The 16771-nt window shown below is 37.4% G+C and overlaps 2 protein-coding genes, 1 long non-coding RNA gene and 1 pseudogene across 5 annotated transcripts in view; 1 reads left to right on the forward strand and 3 right to left on the reverse strand.

The window, feature by feature from the left end:
- Nucleotides 1–188: 188 nt before the first annotated feature.
- Nucleotides 189–2869, reverse strand: LOC148725218 (uncharacterized). The gene is made up of 4 exons (XM_088730046.1): nt 1786–2869; nt 1450–1559; nt 842–1011; nt 189–565 (listed from the first exon to the last, which is right to left on the reverse strand). The coding sequence occupies exons 1-4, from the start codon at nt 2611–2613 to the stop codon at nt 381–383; spliced, it is 1293 nt and encodes a 430-aa protein (XP_088586172.1). The 5' UTR covers nt 2614–2869; the 3' UTR covers nt 189–380.
- Nucleotides 2870–5179: 2310 nt separating this feature from the next.
- LOC148725219 (uncharacterized) lies at nt 5180–10019 on the reverse strand. 2 transcript variants are annotated; one of them, XM_088730047.1, is made up of 6 exons: nt 9188–10019; nt 8387–8579; nt 7759–7889; nt 7425–7534; nt 6070–6239; nt 5180–5546 (listed from the first exon to the last, which is right to left on the reverse strand). In XM_088730047.1, the coding sequence occupies exons 1-6, from the start codon at nt 9614–9616 to the stop codon at nt 5338–5340; spliced, it is 1242 nt and encodes a 413-aa protein (XP_088586173.1). In that variant the 5' UTR covers nt 9617–10019; the 3' UTR covers nt 5180–5337. The 2 variants fall into 2 exon arrangements, with proteins under 2 accessions (XP_088586173.1, XP_088586174.1); XM_088730048.1 differs by lacking the exon at nt 9188–10019 and adding an exon at nt 8704–9181.
- Nucleotides 10020–10155: 136 nt separating this feature from the next.
- LOC148725220 (uncharacterized) overlaps nt 10156–16771 on the forward strand; it is an 8968-nt pseudogene continuing 2352 nt past the window's right edge. Inside the window, exons 1-8 of the transcript XR_015990569.1 lie at nt 10156–10777; nt 11393–11544; nt 11654–11764; nt 11882–12028; nt 12376–13063; nt 13871–14112; nt 14351–14526; nt 15260–16771. The exon at nt 15260–16771 is cut by the window's right edge and continues 2352 nt beyond it. The product of XR_015990569.1 is annotated as an uncharacterized LOC148725220 (transcript). The remainder of the gene's footprint in view (nt 10778–11392; nt 11545–11653; nt 11765–11881; nt 12029–12375; nt 13064–13870; nt 14113–14350; nt 14527–15259) is intronic.
- The window catches only part of LOC148725221 (uncharacterized), a 7778-nt gene continuing 2796 nt past the window's right edge, over nt 11790–16771 (reverse strand). The window contains exon 2 of the long non-coding RNA XR_015990570.1: nt 11790–12624. This is a non-coding gene — a long non-coding RNA (uncharacterized LOC148725221). The remainder of the gene's footprint in view (nt 12625–16771) is intronic.

Raw genomic sequence — 16771 nt, forward strand, 5'->3', positions numbered from 1 at the left:
TGTAAACTGCCGCCGGCAGTCTGGAAAAGTCCCCCGCACAGTGTTGTAAAGCGCATTAGAGCATTTACATGGAAATGCGCTATAGAAATTGATCTATATTATTATTATTATTATTATTATTATTAGTAAGGTGCATAGTTTTTCTTGCTTCTGCTGCCCTTTCGATGTTACTGTTATTGCCATCAGTGTTATTGTTCGTTCCAGTTTATTTCCACAAAGGTTATGGATATCATGTTCAGATACATTATCATTCGATGAATTTGTTGTTTATGGCTGCACAAAGTTCATAGTAACAAAATGGAGGATGTGGGAGAAAACATGCTGCTTTCACTATAAAAATAGAGTCAAGGGCATAACACCATGGATAAACAGTGGAGTTATTACAAAGAAAAATTTCTCTTTAGGAAAAGAAATGCTTCCTTGCAATCAGCAGGTTTCAAATGGTCAGTGTCAATGATTCGTTCACACTCTGCTCTGAACTCAGGGGCGAGAAAGTCATCATCAACAGTAAGGATGCCTGACTGGACAGCAGCTTCTTTTAGTTGATCATCAGTTACTTGAAGACCTGCACATTGCCAATAGAAAACAATCTTAGCATTCATCATCTAGTGTGACTGGCAGTGTCAGCACCACATTAGGTTTTTATAGATATGCGACTTTCAGGCCCAAGGATTTTAGCAACAAATAATTTCCTTCTGGGCAATAAAATTATGCCTTGAAATTTCTACAAATAAATTATCATTGGTTGATTGTTGAAGCATTATAACTATGCCATAATTCACTTTGAATAAAACAGAAATATCCCAAAACCAGTTTTGACAAAACCTTATAATTTTTTTACCGCATTCTTCAAGCCCATATTTCTGAGGAAAACTGTAAATATGGTTTGGGACCCCATCTGGTAAAACTGTGTCCTTCTGGGCTCTGATCCTGTGGGAATTCCACACCATCTCCTTGAATGTATCTAGCTCTCTCTGAACCACAGGAACCATAATAAAAGAAAGAAGCTTCCTATGTAGGAAAACAAAATAAGCAAAGGTAACAAACACGTTGGTGTATAGGTAGTTTCAATTACAATATATAAGCCAGCAAGTTTTTTTTTTTTGGGGGGGGGGGGTTCCCTAACTAAAATTTTTCCTGGGCCCCCTCAACCATATCTATTTGACTCGAGTATATATAAGCTTTAGGGGGAGGGGATGTGTTATTGCATTCATACAGAAATTAATTAATTTGCTATAAAAAATGTATGTATATTAACTTTAGGCAAAATAATGTTTATGTTGATTGAGCTTTCAATCACCCACGTGCCATGCCCTAGCAAAACTGCAACATATTCTAAAACAATAACTCAATGTCACTTTTGGAGTTTAAAAACAAACCTTGAAATGAATAGCCTGTGTATGTGTGCGTGTGGGCGGAGGTGGAGGGGGGAGACTTGCCCATTCTCACCTGTCAATATCATCATGTGGGTCATAATGCCCTTGATCTTTAAGCCATCTTAACTGACTTTTGAAAAATTTTTCCATTCTTTCGTGTAATTCTTTCCACCATCTTTCGATCTAGAGGAAAACGTTTTTTTAAATGACATTTTGTGAAATGTGCATTTGCCGGAAATCAGATGATAGGGTGGATTAAAATATTACTTGTTACTGAGGAAATGATTAAATAACAAACAACAATAATACTTTTCCTGGCACTCAAATAAAGTCACCGAAAGACTCGTTGACTAATTTGGCACACTCACATAATATAATTAGACAGCACTTGAGAGATGAGCTTACTTACTTGGTTTGAAGTTGATGGACCATACAAAATTGTGTCTGCAAGATCCACAACGTCAGTGTGATGTCTACGAAGAAAGGCATGAATTGTGGCCATGGTGCCTGTTTCTGTACCTTTGTCGATTCTGATCATTGCAGGAATTACCTTGGTCTCCATTATATGCTCCAAGTACCAACGACCAATCAATTGCGGGTCACAGTTCTTATTCCAAACTCGCAACCATAGCAGCTTTCTGCTGGCTGTATCTAAGCAGCCATAAATAGCAATCGGAAAAGTGGAATTTTGGAAACCCATTAATTTATCATGACCGTCCAGGGAGTGGACCCAGTTTGGTCCTTTCGAAGAGAAGTTTCCTTTCTTTCGCCTTGCCTTCTTAGCTCCAACGCCTCCGCGAGCAGCAAGTCCATCGGGGTAAAGATCAGACATCACATCGTAAACTTGATCTCGCGTAACTAACAAGTCATATTTTTGTCTTATTTTCTTGTGCATGCTTCTATATCCCAATAGCTTTCCTGGTCCTTCCAATTCCTTTTTAACAGCCTCTTTAACATCTTCAACCGAAACAGTGTCATCCCTGTAATAAACTTCGAAATGGCGTAAACGTCTGTCGAGTGTTCGGATACTCCAGGCGTATTGAGGAAAGTCTCTCCGTAAAAAATCGATCGCTTCTTCGCGTTTGAGGCCTTGTTTGACATACTTCTGCAGTGCACCTTTAAGGGGATCGTCTTCTTTCCACGATGAAACCCTGCTATCCGCCATTTTCGAGAACAGCCCGGGAGAACAGTCCCTATATTCCCGCCATTTTGGATCTTTACGATGCACGCAATGCATGCTGGTAGTGGCAGCTCTCGGCTGGGTCGAATAATTTCATTTTATTTTACTTTGGTTTTATTTTATTTTACTTTGGTTTTATTTTATTTTACTTTGGTTTTATTTTATTTTATTTTTATTTCAATTGATTTTACTTTCACTCTATTTTTAAAAATAAAAAAATAAATTGAAAAATAAAAAAAAATGTAAATCAAAATAAAAAAGAAAACAATTTTCTTTCAAAAATGCGGATTTTTCTATTGGCAGTTCTCGGCCACCACAAAGGTGAGTTCGTGTACGAAGCATTTAAGCTTAGGTAAATAAACAATGGCGCAAAAATATTCTCGGGTAAAACTAGAGGTAAACTGTATTAAAGGACCAATGTCCGACTATATTCGCGCTTGACAAGGCCTCTCAACTATTAGGGACCGGTCATTATTTAGAGGGGGGGGGAGGGCTGGTGCAAAATTAGGTATGCCATGTTTCATTTTTCCTGACCCCCCCACTTCATGAAGCACATTTTTTTTCTGACCTCCCCCCCCGATAGATATACAATCGCACGTACACACACACTTTTAGTACACCAACACATATAACTGTCTATTGGTACTTATTAAATGCATTATTCAGTAACTTTTTTCACATCCTGAACTGAGTAGCCCTCCTCCCAGAACCATTGAATACTTGCATAAATTTATATGGCCCCCCCTTTTTTCCCTGCATAAAAATCGATTACCCACCCCCTATTTGTACCAGCCCCCCCCCCCCCTCTAAATGATGACCAGTCTCTTAGGGACAAAATTCAGATCCCCTCCAAAAGAGATTGGACTAGGAATGACTCCTGGTATTACTGACTCTCACTCTCTCACTATCACGGACACTAAACAATGTCCCGAGGGTGTCTGTTGTAATGAGAGTTGACTGTATCTCTATATGTTTCTTTTGGGAAGAGGGCATGATATATTGACTTGTCACCATGTAAAAAAAAAAACAACAAATATAAGTTAGGTTGACATCAGGTTTTCTGTTCTTCACACAGGATTCAAATTCTTGAAGAGTTTGAATGAGAGGTCTGAACAAACTCTCCTTGGCTTAAGTTTTGAAAAATGTCAGTTATGACACTGTCAGTACCCTCAGTCCTCCTCATGTTACTCCAAGTTTGTTGAAACTGTAATATTACCTTTGAAATACATTTATTTAGACAGCGAATACCGGGTACATAAACTCTTTAGCTTAAATGTAAAAAAATTGCCAACAGGAAGGTAAAGGTCACTGATGTTTGGCAGTTTTGGGGCCTTGATGATAAGAATTTTCACATTTTATATTGTTATAATAGCATTACCAACTAGTTAACAGTGATAGTAGCATGAATTTCATATGTTAAATATGATGCCCAACCCAAATGAACTCTGATCGGTTTTGTTATTTTTATTTGACAAACATGTAGGTGTATCTGGTGCGGTTTGTAGTTGGCCAAGATTATGGGGAGGACTCCAATAGCTCTGACCCAACACATGTACATGAAGGTTTCTCGGATAACTCCTCATTCCAAAGAACAACTTCTGCATCATCAGCACCAGTGAGAAAGGCAGCTGCGCCAAAACCAAAAGCAGATTATAGAAGGTTCTCAGTGACAACCCAGTTTTCTCCATCCGTATCCATTGCCTCATTGCTGGATGCTGGGAAGCTCATCAAACCAGTCACCAAAAACAAGTGTCTCCTAACCTTTGAACAATTTGACATTGCCTCCAAAGAATGGACAGATGCAATGGAGGTAGAGTGTACAGTAGATTTAGAGAAGTTTTCCTCAGGTGGATTCCGTGATGCTTACCACTGCAAGCTAACTGGCAAATCTGCGGGCCAAAACATTTCAAATCGCTGGGTTATCAAAACGTACAACGAGAAGTCCAAAGAAGTAATTAGTACTCAATTAAAAACTAATATAGAGAGCCATTGTCGTAAGCAAGTACAAATGCATGAGGTAGCTAGGCACTTAACAAAGAAGTTCCAGTCACAGGCATCACAAGAAATGGGAAAGTGTTTTCAGTACAACCATGTATACTACACCACAATAGACGAGAAACCAGCGACAGTTGAGGAATTTGTTCCAGGCCTCTTTGCCAAACTGATTAATAATAATGGCAAGAAGGCCGATCTGCCTGAAGATGCAGATAAAGATTTGAAAGATTTGTTGGCCAAAGCAGAGTGCCTGGTTCACTATACCTATGAATCATCCAACCAACAACTCATGTTACTTGATATACAGGGATCTGGCTACTGTTTATATGATCCCGAAATAGCAACAAATGATATCATGGATGCCAGCAGCTTAGAATACTATTTCTGCTGTGGAAATTATTCATCCGTGGGCATCACATGCTTTCTCAATGAACATGAGTGCAATGCCTACTGTAAGATGATGGACCTAAGTCAGTAAGAGAATGGATTACTGGAGCATAATTCACCTTCCACCTTTTATCAAGATAGCAGCTCAGTGACTGCCTTTCAAGTGTTGTGTTGTTAGTTTAAACCTTACGTCATGCTTCTCACAGACCATTGGGAGGAGAACACGGCATGGAACAGTTCATTTAAGATAACAAATCTTTTTTATCACTGGCATTTTTTACAACGTCCATGAATGTTACTAAGTCTGTAGTTCTTTGTCCTTGGACCATTTGTTGGACAATGTTTTTTACACATTTGAACTACCGGTATAAGGAAAAAAAGTTACAATAAAATGCACTTTTATGATGATGCTGATGGTGATGACTCTTTGTACTTCTCCTTTAAGAAAAGATAGGCATCTGCTGCCTCGGCTGGCTTCACCCCATCAATATTGGGAATAATTCGTTCACAGCTCTCTCTCACAGTTTTTGGTAAGTAGTCATCTACAACTGACTTGACACCTGATAATGAAGCAACCTCATCCAGTGCTTCTAAAGTGACTTGCAAACCTATACAATACAGGAAATTGCACTTGATGAGCACTTGAACATTAACCCTTAATAACTTGTTAGTGAGTGGATCATCATGTCTGCCCTGAAAATATCTGTATTGGCCTCTCTCTCTCTATTGAAGTATAATATTGATGATTTAATCTCTCAAGCTGTCCATAAATTAATTTAACCATCCCCGCTTTTTACACATTGTTTCTCATTGAATTCATTGAATCGATACTTAGTGGTGGGTCATTAATTAAAAAAGGATTCGTACTGGTCCTGGAAAACCTGAAAAATCCTGGAATTTTATTTTCTTATTTTCAAGGACTGGCCAGGACTGGAAAGTCCTGGAAAAAGAACACTGGTCCTGGAAAGTTCTAGACATCTGTTAAACTCAGGAAATCATGTTTTCTTAAAACAATTTTTAAATTTTAAGTTTTCTTCAGAAATGCAACACTTGGCTCTCTAAGACATGCTTTGTTGTGCAGTCTGCAAATATTATTTTAAAACATACAAATATTCAGTAAAATACCCTTACCACACTCATTTGCATTGTATTGCTCAGGGAACGAGTACAGGTGATATGGTATCCCTTTAGGCATCTGAGCATCCTTTTGGCTCCTTACTCTATGTGAATTCCACACAGTTTCCCTAAAGATATCCATTTCTTTCTGGATGACAGGAATAAAAATGAATGCCAATAGGTGCCTGTTTAAATGCAAAGACAGCATAGTAAGAATGCAGATCCATGATATTTAAATGTGGCAGGTGTTAACTACAAGTCACAGGCTATGTGTCAGGTCAATTAATAAAGAGAGGTGAAATCAGTATAACATCAAAATTATAAGCACTTGGAAATTAACTGCACATGTTTTCAGTTACCTTATTACATGAAGCTTCTGCAACATGTTAATTTTGAAAATTTCGCGATTTTTCGCAAAATGAAAAAGATGCAAAAAATAAGTGTTGCGAAAATTACATGACGTGAAAATTAAGTGAAACTTCATGTAAATAATCATAAAAAGGATGAGTTTATTACCACTGAGGTCATTACAAGTCTAAAAGCAAGCCAATAGTGGACTTCACGTTACTTTTGGTTTTCAAACTAATTCACACAACTTGGTTGGTGGAAATGTATAAATTTTTATCCTTTTATTCACGTCAATGGCTGGTTACATTAACTTTGTCAAGGAAAAATACCTTATCCCAGGGGCGGTGCATTACTCAAAATTAATAACTACTTAATAACTGCGTGTGAGGGCTTTGCTGTAAAATTCCAGACTGAGGGATAAAATTTTTGCTTTATGGACCGAGCCTCTGGGCGAGGTCCATGAATAGAAAATTTCAGCCCGAACTCTGGAATTTTACAGTAAAGCTTGAGCAAACAAGGTTATTAAGTTGTTTATTATATGGCTTCCGACGGGCAAAGCACGCCAAATAGAGAGAACTTCTAAATTGCTTTCATTTTTTGTCAGGATAATAAAATTCAGATAAGAAATCTTTAGAACTCATAGTTAAAGAAGACCAAGATACGTGTTTTGTTAAATTTCTTGCTTTTTTAATGAAGTTTCTTTCAGCGAAAGTCACAAAGTTAGCTAGGTTTTGTAAACGAAAACGGTGGTGGGAAAAATCTGTAATGCCCGTGGGCGTTTACCAGGAAAGTATGGAACGCTAATTAACCAATGAGAACGCGCGTACTATCGCAGCCATATAATAAAGTGACTTAAAACACAAAATTTTCCAAAAAATTGCGAAATTTAAGTGTTGCGAAATATTTGAACCTCAAAATCACGAAATTAACGTGTCACGAAAAATTCATGTAATAAGGTATGTAAAATGAATTAAATAGAACTGGTACTGTTCATGTAATGTATTTGAAAACATAGTTAATACCTGTCTGGTTGATCACTTGGATCATAGTGGCCTTGTTCCAGTAACATAGTGAGCTGCCTCTTGAAAAATCTTTCAAATCTATTGTGCAGGTCTCGCCACCATCTTTCTACCTGTGAAAAATGGTTCAAATCTGTGTTGATAATGCAATTCAAAAAGTAAACAATCAGTTATTACCCTTAAATGTATAGGTCAGAAAAAAGGTTTTTGGAATGTGAAGCACAGATTCCTGCATTTTCATTACCATCATTAAAATCTACATCAAAAATTCAGAAAAGCCTAAGTGGGCACCAAACTGATGTTTTATTGTCGGAAAGTGTTTAGTTAACTGCCTTACCTTGTTATTTGTTGAAGGACCATAAAAAACTGTATCTGCCTCCTCATCTTGCTCTTGCCTTAAAAAAGCGTGAATAGTAGCCATGTGCCCTGTCTCAGTTCCTTTATCCAGCCTCAGATATTTACTGATCACTTGAATGAAAAAAAGATAATAAAATAAGTAAATAAATAAATAAATAAAGCTTAAAAAATCGTACATGTATGTAGAGCCCAGGGGGGGCTCTGGATATTTTGGGTAGGGGTGTGTCGCTGGGACTCTGAGACCCTTACCCTATACTAGATCATGTTTGAATTTTGCGACTCTCTTCTAGACTAGATGCGTAAAATTACCACCCTATTCCAGACTTGCTAGTCTCCAGGAACTTTATTTCTGTCACAGGAAGTTGCTTATACGGTAAATGATACCCTATTCCAGACCAAAATGCTCTGATTTTTAATACCCTATCCTAGACTAAACTGCTCAAAAACCCTACCCTTCACAGCAGCACATACCTATAAGCTTTGTGTATGGGAGTACCCCTCCCCGGGATGTAGAGCTTAACCTTAGTTAACTATGGTTCAGCTTTGACTGTATCATGATCAGTCTGCAATTGCCATTGTATATATTTTGCATACAGGACCAATGTTACCTTTTGTTTTGTACAGATGATCCATGTACCAACGACCAATAAGCTTAGGGTCAGAGTTTGTGGTCCATAATTTCAGATACAAAATGTATCCACTAAAGGCATCTTGCAAGCCGTAAACAGCTAAAGGAAAAGTGCTATTCATGAAACCCATTAGCTTGTCGTGGCCATCCCCAGAATGAGTGTGATTAGGTCCCTGTATACAAGATAACATAATAAAATAACTACTATGACATGACACTATGACCATAAGCCTATTACAGAAGGGGGATCCTTGGCTGATCGGATTAGGGAAGTCCAGAAAATTTATGGGAACTCACCAAACTGAAAGACGAAAAGAAATGGGGAAGGGAAGCAGGTTTGCTTGTGTCCAAATCCACCATGTTTTGGATAATCAAAAAGACCTGGACCATCAGTCAAGTATTTGTACCTATAGGCAGGCATGCATAAGCAAGTTGAGATCAACATATATTATCACCAGAATGTCCTGATATGGATTTTGTTTGGCAATCTTTAAAAGGACAAGCAAGATAATGAGAGCTTTTAGCACACAGATACCCCAGTTACTTGCGTTGCCTTTAAAATGTCTTTTGCAGATGCCTAAAAACATGTTACACTAGATTGAAATTCATGATAAAAGCACAGGCAGATAAGTTGGATGGTTCGAGGTAGGTTGCCAGAACATGCCATTTGATCCCATATATTTACTCTACTTTGCAACGGCTTACTCTAAGGGATCAGGGGAAATGCTTCAATGAATTTTACATACTTGGGCACCTGCCACAAAAAGGTGGGAGAACTTACCAATGATGTGAACGTTCCAGTAGCTCCTCTTTGTCGTTTTTTTTGACCAACATTCCCTCGCCTAGTCAGTCCTTCGGGGTCCACCATACCCATAACATCATGGACCAGATTGCGAGGGACAGCCAATTTATGTTGCTCTCGTATTTTTCTCTGCATTGCTCGATACCCTAGATACTGCCCTGGACCCTCCATTTCCTCTTCGATTGCCTTCTTTACATCTTCAACGTTGGTTTCGTACCTAACGTATTTGATGCCGAAAAAACGTAATCTTCTGCTAAGTGTAGGCAGACTCAAGGCATACTCAGGGAAGTCCCGACTAGCAAAATCCAGTATCTCCTGCCTGGAATAGTTTGCTAACACATAGCGCTCAAGGTCGCTCTTCAGTGGCTCGTCACTCTCCCACTCTGAGCAACGAATGCAGACCGCCATTTTGAGAGAAGAGAAAGAGAGAGGAAGCTGGGAACTAGGTTGTCCACTGACCTTACGTGTCGCAGGCTGCTTTCGAACATTTCATTTTGGAAACAAATATCGTGATGTTCCTTTCGGCCCAGCGTTATCATAGTAAACTTAAAATTATTTTGCATTTGTACTAAAGGTTTTTATCTTATTTATTTTTTAAATTATTTTTCACTTTAATTTTAACTTTTATGTATTTTTTAATTTTTAATCTTCCTTTACTTTTTTTTATTAAATTTCTTCAGTAGCTCCTGTTTTCTTTAATGTTTTATTTTAAATTCAATTTTTTTTTGGATTGCTTTTACTTTTATTTTTTTTTAATTTTACTTTTATTTTTTTATTATGCTATGATAACAATGCTATGATAACAATGGGCCACCATAATCCAGCCTCCTTAAAGAAAGGTCGTCACTTATTTCCATCCACCAAACTGACGTGACGTCATATGATCTCCCGTGAACATCTTCGGTTAATGCGTCGGAACCTTCTCGTGAAAACAAACGTGACGGATGATCCTGCCGGATTCCCATCGTTTTGTGAGCTTTTCAGGGGCATATTTTGTTTCGCTTGGTTCATAAAACAGGCTTCTGATATATTTCAATAAATCTTGAAAACTTGGGGTATTCTTTTCCAGGGTAAAGCTGTTTAGATTCCAAAGGCGGAACAACGTCAGTTTGATAGATGGCGTGATAACCTGTGTATCTTTCCATCCATGAAACTGACGTTCGGCAACAGGCGATCGAGCACGAAAATTTTCGGTAATGTGCCGAATGGCTTTCTCGCAATTTCGAAGATTTTCCCGCAACCAATTGTTGTTTGGCGGGCTTTTTCGAAAGGAAATTATAATAAGGTTTCCTCGTCCGCGAGATCTGGAAGTTTACAGAGTGTTTGTTATGGCTTTGCCAGCAAATGCTGAAGAAAGCGGTTTAGCTGAAGGCATGCATTTAGAAAGTAAGAACGACAATGCTACTGAATCCAAATGTACTTGGCAGGCAATGTTAAGAGGTTCAACAAACAAGTATGTTGGCTACGTTAAATCAGTTGAAGAAGCTATGGCTGTACTGAGGGAATATGAACTGGAAACTACATCAAAATTCTCTTGTTTTAAATCCGACAAAATGTTTGGAGCTGGAGGTAAGACAAAAAAAGACATAAAAAATTGCGAAAATAATAACCTTAATTATCAACACATTAAAATAACAATAAGAGTAATAATTATGGAAAGTTCTTTTAGCCATTCTATTATGTCCTGATCAGTAAGTGTATCTAACCAAGCACTAAACATAGAATTACAGAGTGTGGGTGGTACAGTGATGTGAATATATGTTGTGGGCATGAGAGGGGGTCTTATAAACAGCGTTATCCCTTCAGTAGCTTGATGAATTTATCAATCTATCATAAGTTTTAAATATTTTTCTCATAAATCCTGTTATTAGGTAACTATAGAATTTCTCTTAGTCGTTATATAAATATTAATGTAAATAGCACCTTTTTTTTCCTTTCTTGTGTCCACTAATTAGTAAGGGATCTTCCCTAGCTAGGTTATTGACACTCTTAATGAAGTTTTCCATCCATCCATCCATCCATCCATGCATGAATGAAATATCATTCTTTGAATCTCTGAAATAGTAGCTGGAAAAGCTGTGACATAAATTGGGTTGAAAGTAGTGTAGGTAGCACACCAGGATGCAATGGAGATTATAATTAACATAAATGTAATGAAAGGTCTCCTTTGTTTCCACGGCACAGATCCCTTTGCCAGGCAAAGGAAAGTGTATTTTAAGGATGATAAAATTCCATTTGATGGAGTACCCTTCAGTATAATTGCCACCAAGGTGTTTGACTGCCAACATGGGCCAGACAGGAAAAAGTCATTTAAAGCAAAACATGCTGAAAACAAGGTATTTTGGTTGTGACTAACAAAGTCTACATTATCCTTTTACGTACAACCTTTTTGTGCTTTTAACACAAAGAGGCAAGGGGCTTAAAATATCAATTTTTTATTTACAGATTGATGATCACTCCTTTACAAGGAAGCGGTTTTTACCTCAAGGCACAATGAAGTTTGGTTGCCCAGCAAGTATTCGGTTATCAGAAGTGGTAAAGTATTACAATTACAAGGTACAAAACTGCAATCACCATACTGTTTACATCCATAAATTTGATATTTTATTCCTGCTCAGTAAAAGAAGGTCTCTTAATTTGAATGATTATTTCTGTTTTGGCTTAATTACATAGATCAGGGAGAACACAGAAAGACTAAGAAGAGACATGTCCAAAAAGCTCAAGACTGATATAACTGATGGTCAGAAACCAGAGTTTGAACGTAGAATATATATCCAATTACCAAAAGGGGATGAACACAGGGATCACATCATTGGAAAGGTTTGTTGATGCCAATGAAAATAACTGTCACAAGTTAGCCTAATAACAATTATATTAATAATTTTTGTTTTGGCTTCTTTGTTTGTATAATGGCCGATTACACAGGTGAAGGCTTAACAAGTAGTTGCCTTGGACTGAATTAGAGGTTGATAAAATTCTACACATAAATGAATTTTACTAAAGAACATAATTTTGACTTATTCGCTTGTTAAAGTTGTTCTGTCCCATTGAATAATTAAATTGGCATTTTACTAGTAGCTACAACTATCAGCGTAACAGTTTTGATATATCTTTCTCAAAAATTGTGGTCCCATTTTCATTTTTTCCTTCATGTATCAACAAACCAGGTTGGTGGTATTCTGCAGCCCATTGACAAAAGGCTTGTACACAAGATCGGAGAGCTTGTTGGCGAAGGTGTGAAAACTGTGGACGAGATGAAAAGACATCTTCGGCAATTTGTAAAGACTGAACTGTTCCCAGAGCAAACTCCACCATCATCTACAAATAGACGATATTATCCAACAGATGTGGATGTAAGGAACCACATGTACCAGGCCTCAGTGAAAAAACTGCTGTCCAAAACTGATCAGGAGAACCTTGAAAAGAAAATTAAAAGTTGGCATCAGGAGAAACCTCAAGATTCATTCTATTTTAGACCCTGTGCACTATCATTGTCATCAATCTATGCTGAAAGCAACAGTGATGACAAAGATGGAACTTGTATGCAAGATGATCTTCTATTTGCTCATCAAACAGCCTGGCAGAAAAATCTTATGGTCCGTTATGGAAATGAAATCACCCTTCTTGACGCAACATACAAGACAATGCGATATGAGCTCCCTCTATTTTTTCTAGTGGTGAAGACAAATGTAAATTACATAGTTGTTGGTTCTTTCATCATTCAAAGGGAAACCACAGCTTTAATACAGGAAGCACTAACAATCTTCCATGACTGGAATGCCAACTGGAAACCCAAATTCTTTATGACTGACTTTTGCCATGAGGAGATCCATGCCATTGAGAGCACATTCAAAGGTAACAATGACTTATTAATAAAGGTCTAATGTTTACAAAGTGAGAGAACCTACATTGAAATTGTAGCAAACTAAACTTAGTCCCTAGGGAGAATCGAATCAAAGTAAGAAAACTTTACAATTCTCTTTTTAATCAAAACCTTGCTTTACTTAACTTGAATTGTTTTCAGTAGAGTGTACTGATCAGTAAGACTTTAATTAGAAAGGGTGACAAACTACCAGGTTTCACTGGTGGTTCCAAAATTACCTAAATATGACATACATTTCATACTAATTAAAAATATATATATTACTGAATCAAAAATATAAAAATGATGGTAGCACAGTGCTACATGACCAATATGAAAATTAGAAAAAGAGAAACAAGGAAAGCAGATACTAAACAGTATGACAAAAATGGTGCATGAATTAAAATTATTACTTAAAATAGGTTGCTATAAAGTTGTGAAGAAGTTACAGACGTATGTTTGTGCAAGGCTTCATTAGATTAGGCCCTGCTCATTAAAAATGCTTGCAAGATGTTGAAAGAGTTAAAGTAACAACTATACAATCCTAATACCCTTGATCCATCCTTGGGATTCGAAAACAAGGGCATACATTTGAACCTTAGTACTTAGGTCTTCAGTTAAAGAAGTAGCGGTAGATATTTCCACGTAGGCAAAACTACAAAGTTAAGCTTACAGTAGGCTGATACCATAGGGGTTACCTCCTACATAGTGCTTAATTATCTAATCTTTCAAATGACTAATGTACCAACTCTCTCAAATGTAAATGTACATGAATTTTCCCTTTTAATTTGGTTTAACAGATACAACTACATATATTTGTGACTTCCATCGTGAACAGTGCTGGGAAAGATGGCTACGAAAGTCTGAAAATGGGTTGACTGACAACAGAGAAGAGGTCCTATCATTGCTACGTAACATTGCAAAATCATCAACAGAAGAGTTGTTTGAAATAAATTTGTCTTCCCTCAAGGAGAGTGCACTTTGGCGGGCTAATCCCAAGCTCAGGAAGTGGTTTGAAAAAACTTGGCTCATAGAGTCTGAGGTAAGAAATGAAATATTGCCCACCGCACATAGTTTTTCACTTCTCTGTGATACCCTGTGAGTATGAACAGAACAAAAACTTGCCTCTGGAGGCTTACCTCTTTTTTACCTGACATGCACAACCTTTTCTAACTTATTCATGTATAAGCAATCATGAATTGATACTGTGAGCTGTTAACATGCATCAACACCAATTCATTTAAAAGTTCAAGTTTCCTGTACTTTGTTTAACATTACAGCGATGGGTGTGGGCTTTCAGGCGAGACAGATTTATGTTAAATATCAACACCAACAATGGCATTGAGCGACAGAATGAGTCCTTGAAATACCAGTACCTGAAGGACCGAAATAACAACAGCCTCAGTGGGATGATTACAACATTAATTGAGGAATTTTTACCAGACAAATACAGAAGGTACAAGTAGATACTAGAAGTGCAGTTAGCAAATTCAAAAAATTCCCATGCTCACTGTATGTATTAAGGTGGGTCAAACCTTTTCTCTGTACATTCCACCATGTATACTTTGATGGATCAATATTTCCACTCTTTATCAGTTGATGCTATTATTACTGGAACCAAATGAATGCACCATCCTTGCTTAAAAGTTACAATAATTTTCTCGGCAAAACAGGTTACTAGCAACATTATAGCCTATTGAAAACACACCTCATTTTAGCTTTCTATTGTTAGAACTCAAAAACAAGCTCAGCTGTGACCCCTCTTTTTATTATTGATCTATCATCATTATGCTACATTACACCTCAAATTTTGAATTATTTAAGATAGCTTCCAAAATATATTTTTAAAGTTTTCAAGTTACATCTTAGCATACTGATTAAAATTTGATAATAAAAGCTTGTCTTTGAGTTATAACCAGTTAAAGCCACAGGTTACTCCATGTTGTTCACCTATTATGTCAAGAAAATGATCATAATTACTTTTGTTAAGTAAGGGTTGCATTTTAGTTTGGAAACAGTATTATAGCTGCATAAACTGATAAAGATGAGTACTATGGTACAATCAAAGTATGTGCTGGAGTGTGCTGGAAATAGGTGTCAGCCACTTAAATAATGTGACAAATCTGAAATATGTAAGTCTGATATCAATACATTAGAAACAGCACATTAAAAAGCTGTTAATTTTCCAGGTATGTGGAGCTCAATACAAAATGCAGTGAACAGTACAGGCATTACAACTCAGATGTGCCAAAATACTTGCACAATAAACCCAGACCGTTTATTAACCATTGCAGACAGAGAATAAGATCAGCTGTTGAAGTGGAACCTCACCACATTAAGGAAGTTTGCACTGACACAGAAGTTGGTCAATTCCAAGTGAGATCACTCTCAATAAACACTTGGTACAATCTGTCTTTTGGTTCCAGGGATGTAATGCCACATTGCAGCTGTCCTGATTTTTGCCATACTGGCCTGCTATGCAAGCATTTTTTTGCAATTTTCAACTACTTCCCCACCTGGCAGTGGGATACATTACCAGAAAAATATCGCGAAAACCCTTATCTCTCACTAGACAAGGAGCATGTGTTTGCTGATTTTACTAAATACAAAAGTAACAAAGAAAATGACAATGTTCTTGATGAAGAGATACCAGAAAAACAGCCAGATGACAAAGCAGTAGTCCCACAACAGAAAATAAAAGGTATTGAAAGCCAAATCAGGCAAGAGGCAATAATATGTAGGGAGAAACTTAAAGGACTAACATCTCTGACATACAATATTGAAGATGAAAGTGTCCTCAAAGACCTAAACAGTTCTCTTGAAGTCTTACTCAATAAGTTCACAACTTTTCAAACTATTGATGAAAAGGAAAACTCATCACAAACATTGATTAATCAACAAAGTAGCAAGAAACAACTCCAATCATCCTTTATAAATTACCTGCCATTACCTGTGCGCCCAAAGAAAAGAAGATTTCGGAACAGAGTTGGAGAATTTGCATCTATGATGCAAAAACACTACAAAGTTCAAGTTCCTGTTAACAGCATGCAAGCCAAGAGGTCCAACTCAAAGAGTGTTCTTAAACGAAAGAAAGGTTCTAAACACCCCTCTTCACCAAAGAAACAGCGCACTGAAGAACAGAACCACCATGTCCAAAATGAAACTAAAACAAGCAATGATCCTTATGCTACTATAAGGGAATACATTATCTCCAAAGAGAAAAAATCTCCTCTTGGTAACGATCACGAAAAGCAGGAAAGCATTCATGCTCCCCATGCAACTAACATACCAAAAAGATGCATTTCTCCTTCTTCAAAAATGCAAGGTGTGCAAAAACAATCTATCGAAGTGAAAGAGGAGCATTTCAGCAACAGTCAGCTATCAACATTTAGCAACTGCCCATCATCGAAAGTCAGCAACAGTCTCCTATGGACAATCAGCAACAGTGAGACATCAACAGTTAGTGATTGTCACATAACAAAAGTCCTTGTGAGTCCATCAACAACAGTCAGCAGTGGTCAGTCCTCAACACTCAGCAAAAGCCAAACAACACTTGTCAGCAATGGCCAGTCATCAACAGTCAGCGAAAGTTTGTCACTGATGGTCAGCAAAGGTCAGTCATTAACAGTTGGCAACAGTTTGTCATCAACAGTCAGCAAAGGTCAGTCATCAACAGTCAGCAACAGTTTGCCATCAACAGT

Source organism: Stylophora pistillata, chromosome 8 (assembly GCF_964205215.1).
Source record: "Stylophora pistillata chromosome 8, jaStyPist1.2, whole genome shotgun sequence".
Taxonomy (NCBI): Eukaryota; Metazoa; Cnidaria; class Anthozoa; order Scleractinia; family Pocilloporidae; genus Stylophora; species Stylophora pistillata.

Bases quoted from the DNA above. Each gene is read 5' to 3' on its own strand.
- LOC148725219 (XM_088730047.1), bottom strand. From the start codon at position 9,616: ATGGCGGTCTGCATTCGTTGCTCAGAGTGGGAGAGTGACGAGCCACTG. The intron at 7,890-8,386 runs GTAACATTGGTC...TTTTCATTCAAG, and splicing joins TCATCTGTACAAAACAAAAG to TGATCAGTAAATATCTGAGG. The intron at 5,547-6,069 runs GTAAGGGTATTT...TGTATTGTATAG, and splicing joins ATACAATGCAAATGAGTGTG to GTTTGCAAGTCACTTTAGAA.
- LOC148725218 (XM_088730046.1), bottom strand. From the start codon at position 2,613: ATGCATTGCGTGCATCGTAAAGATCCAAAATGGCGGGAATATAGGGAC. The intron at 1,560-1,785 runs GTAAGTAAGCTC...GTTTTCCTCTAG, and splicing joins GTCCATCAACTTCAAACCAA to ATCGAAAGATGGTGGAAAGA. The intron at 566-841 runs GTAAAAAAATTA...GGCAATGTGCAG, and splicing joins ATATGGGCTTGAAGAATGCG to GTCTTCAAGTAACTGATGAT.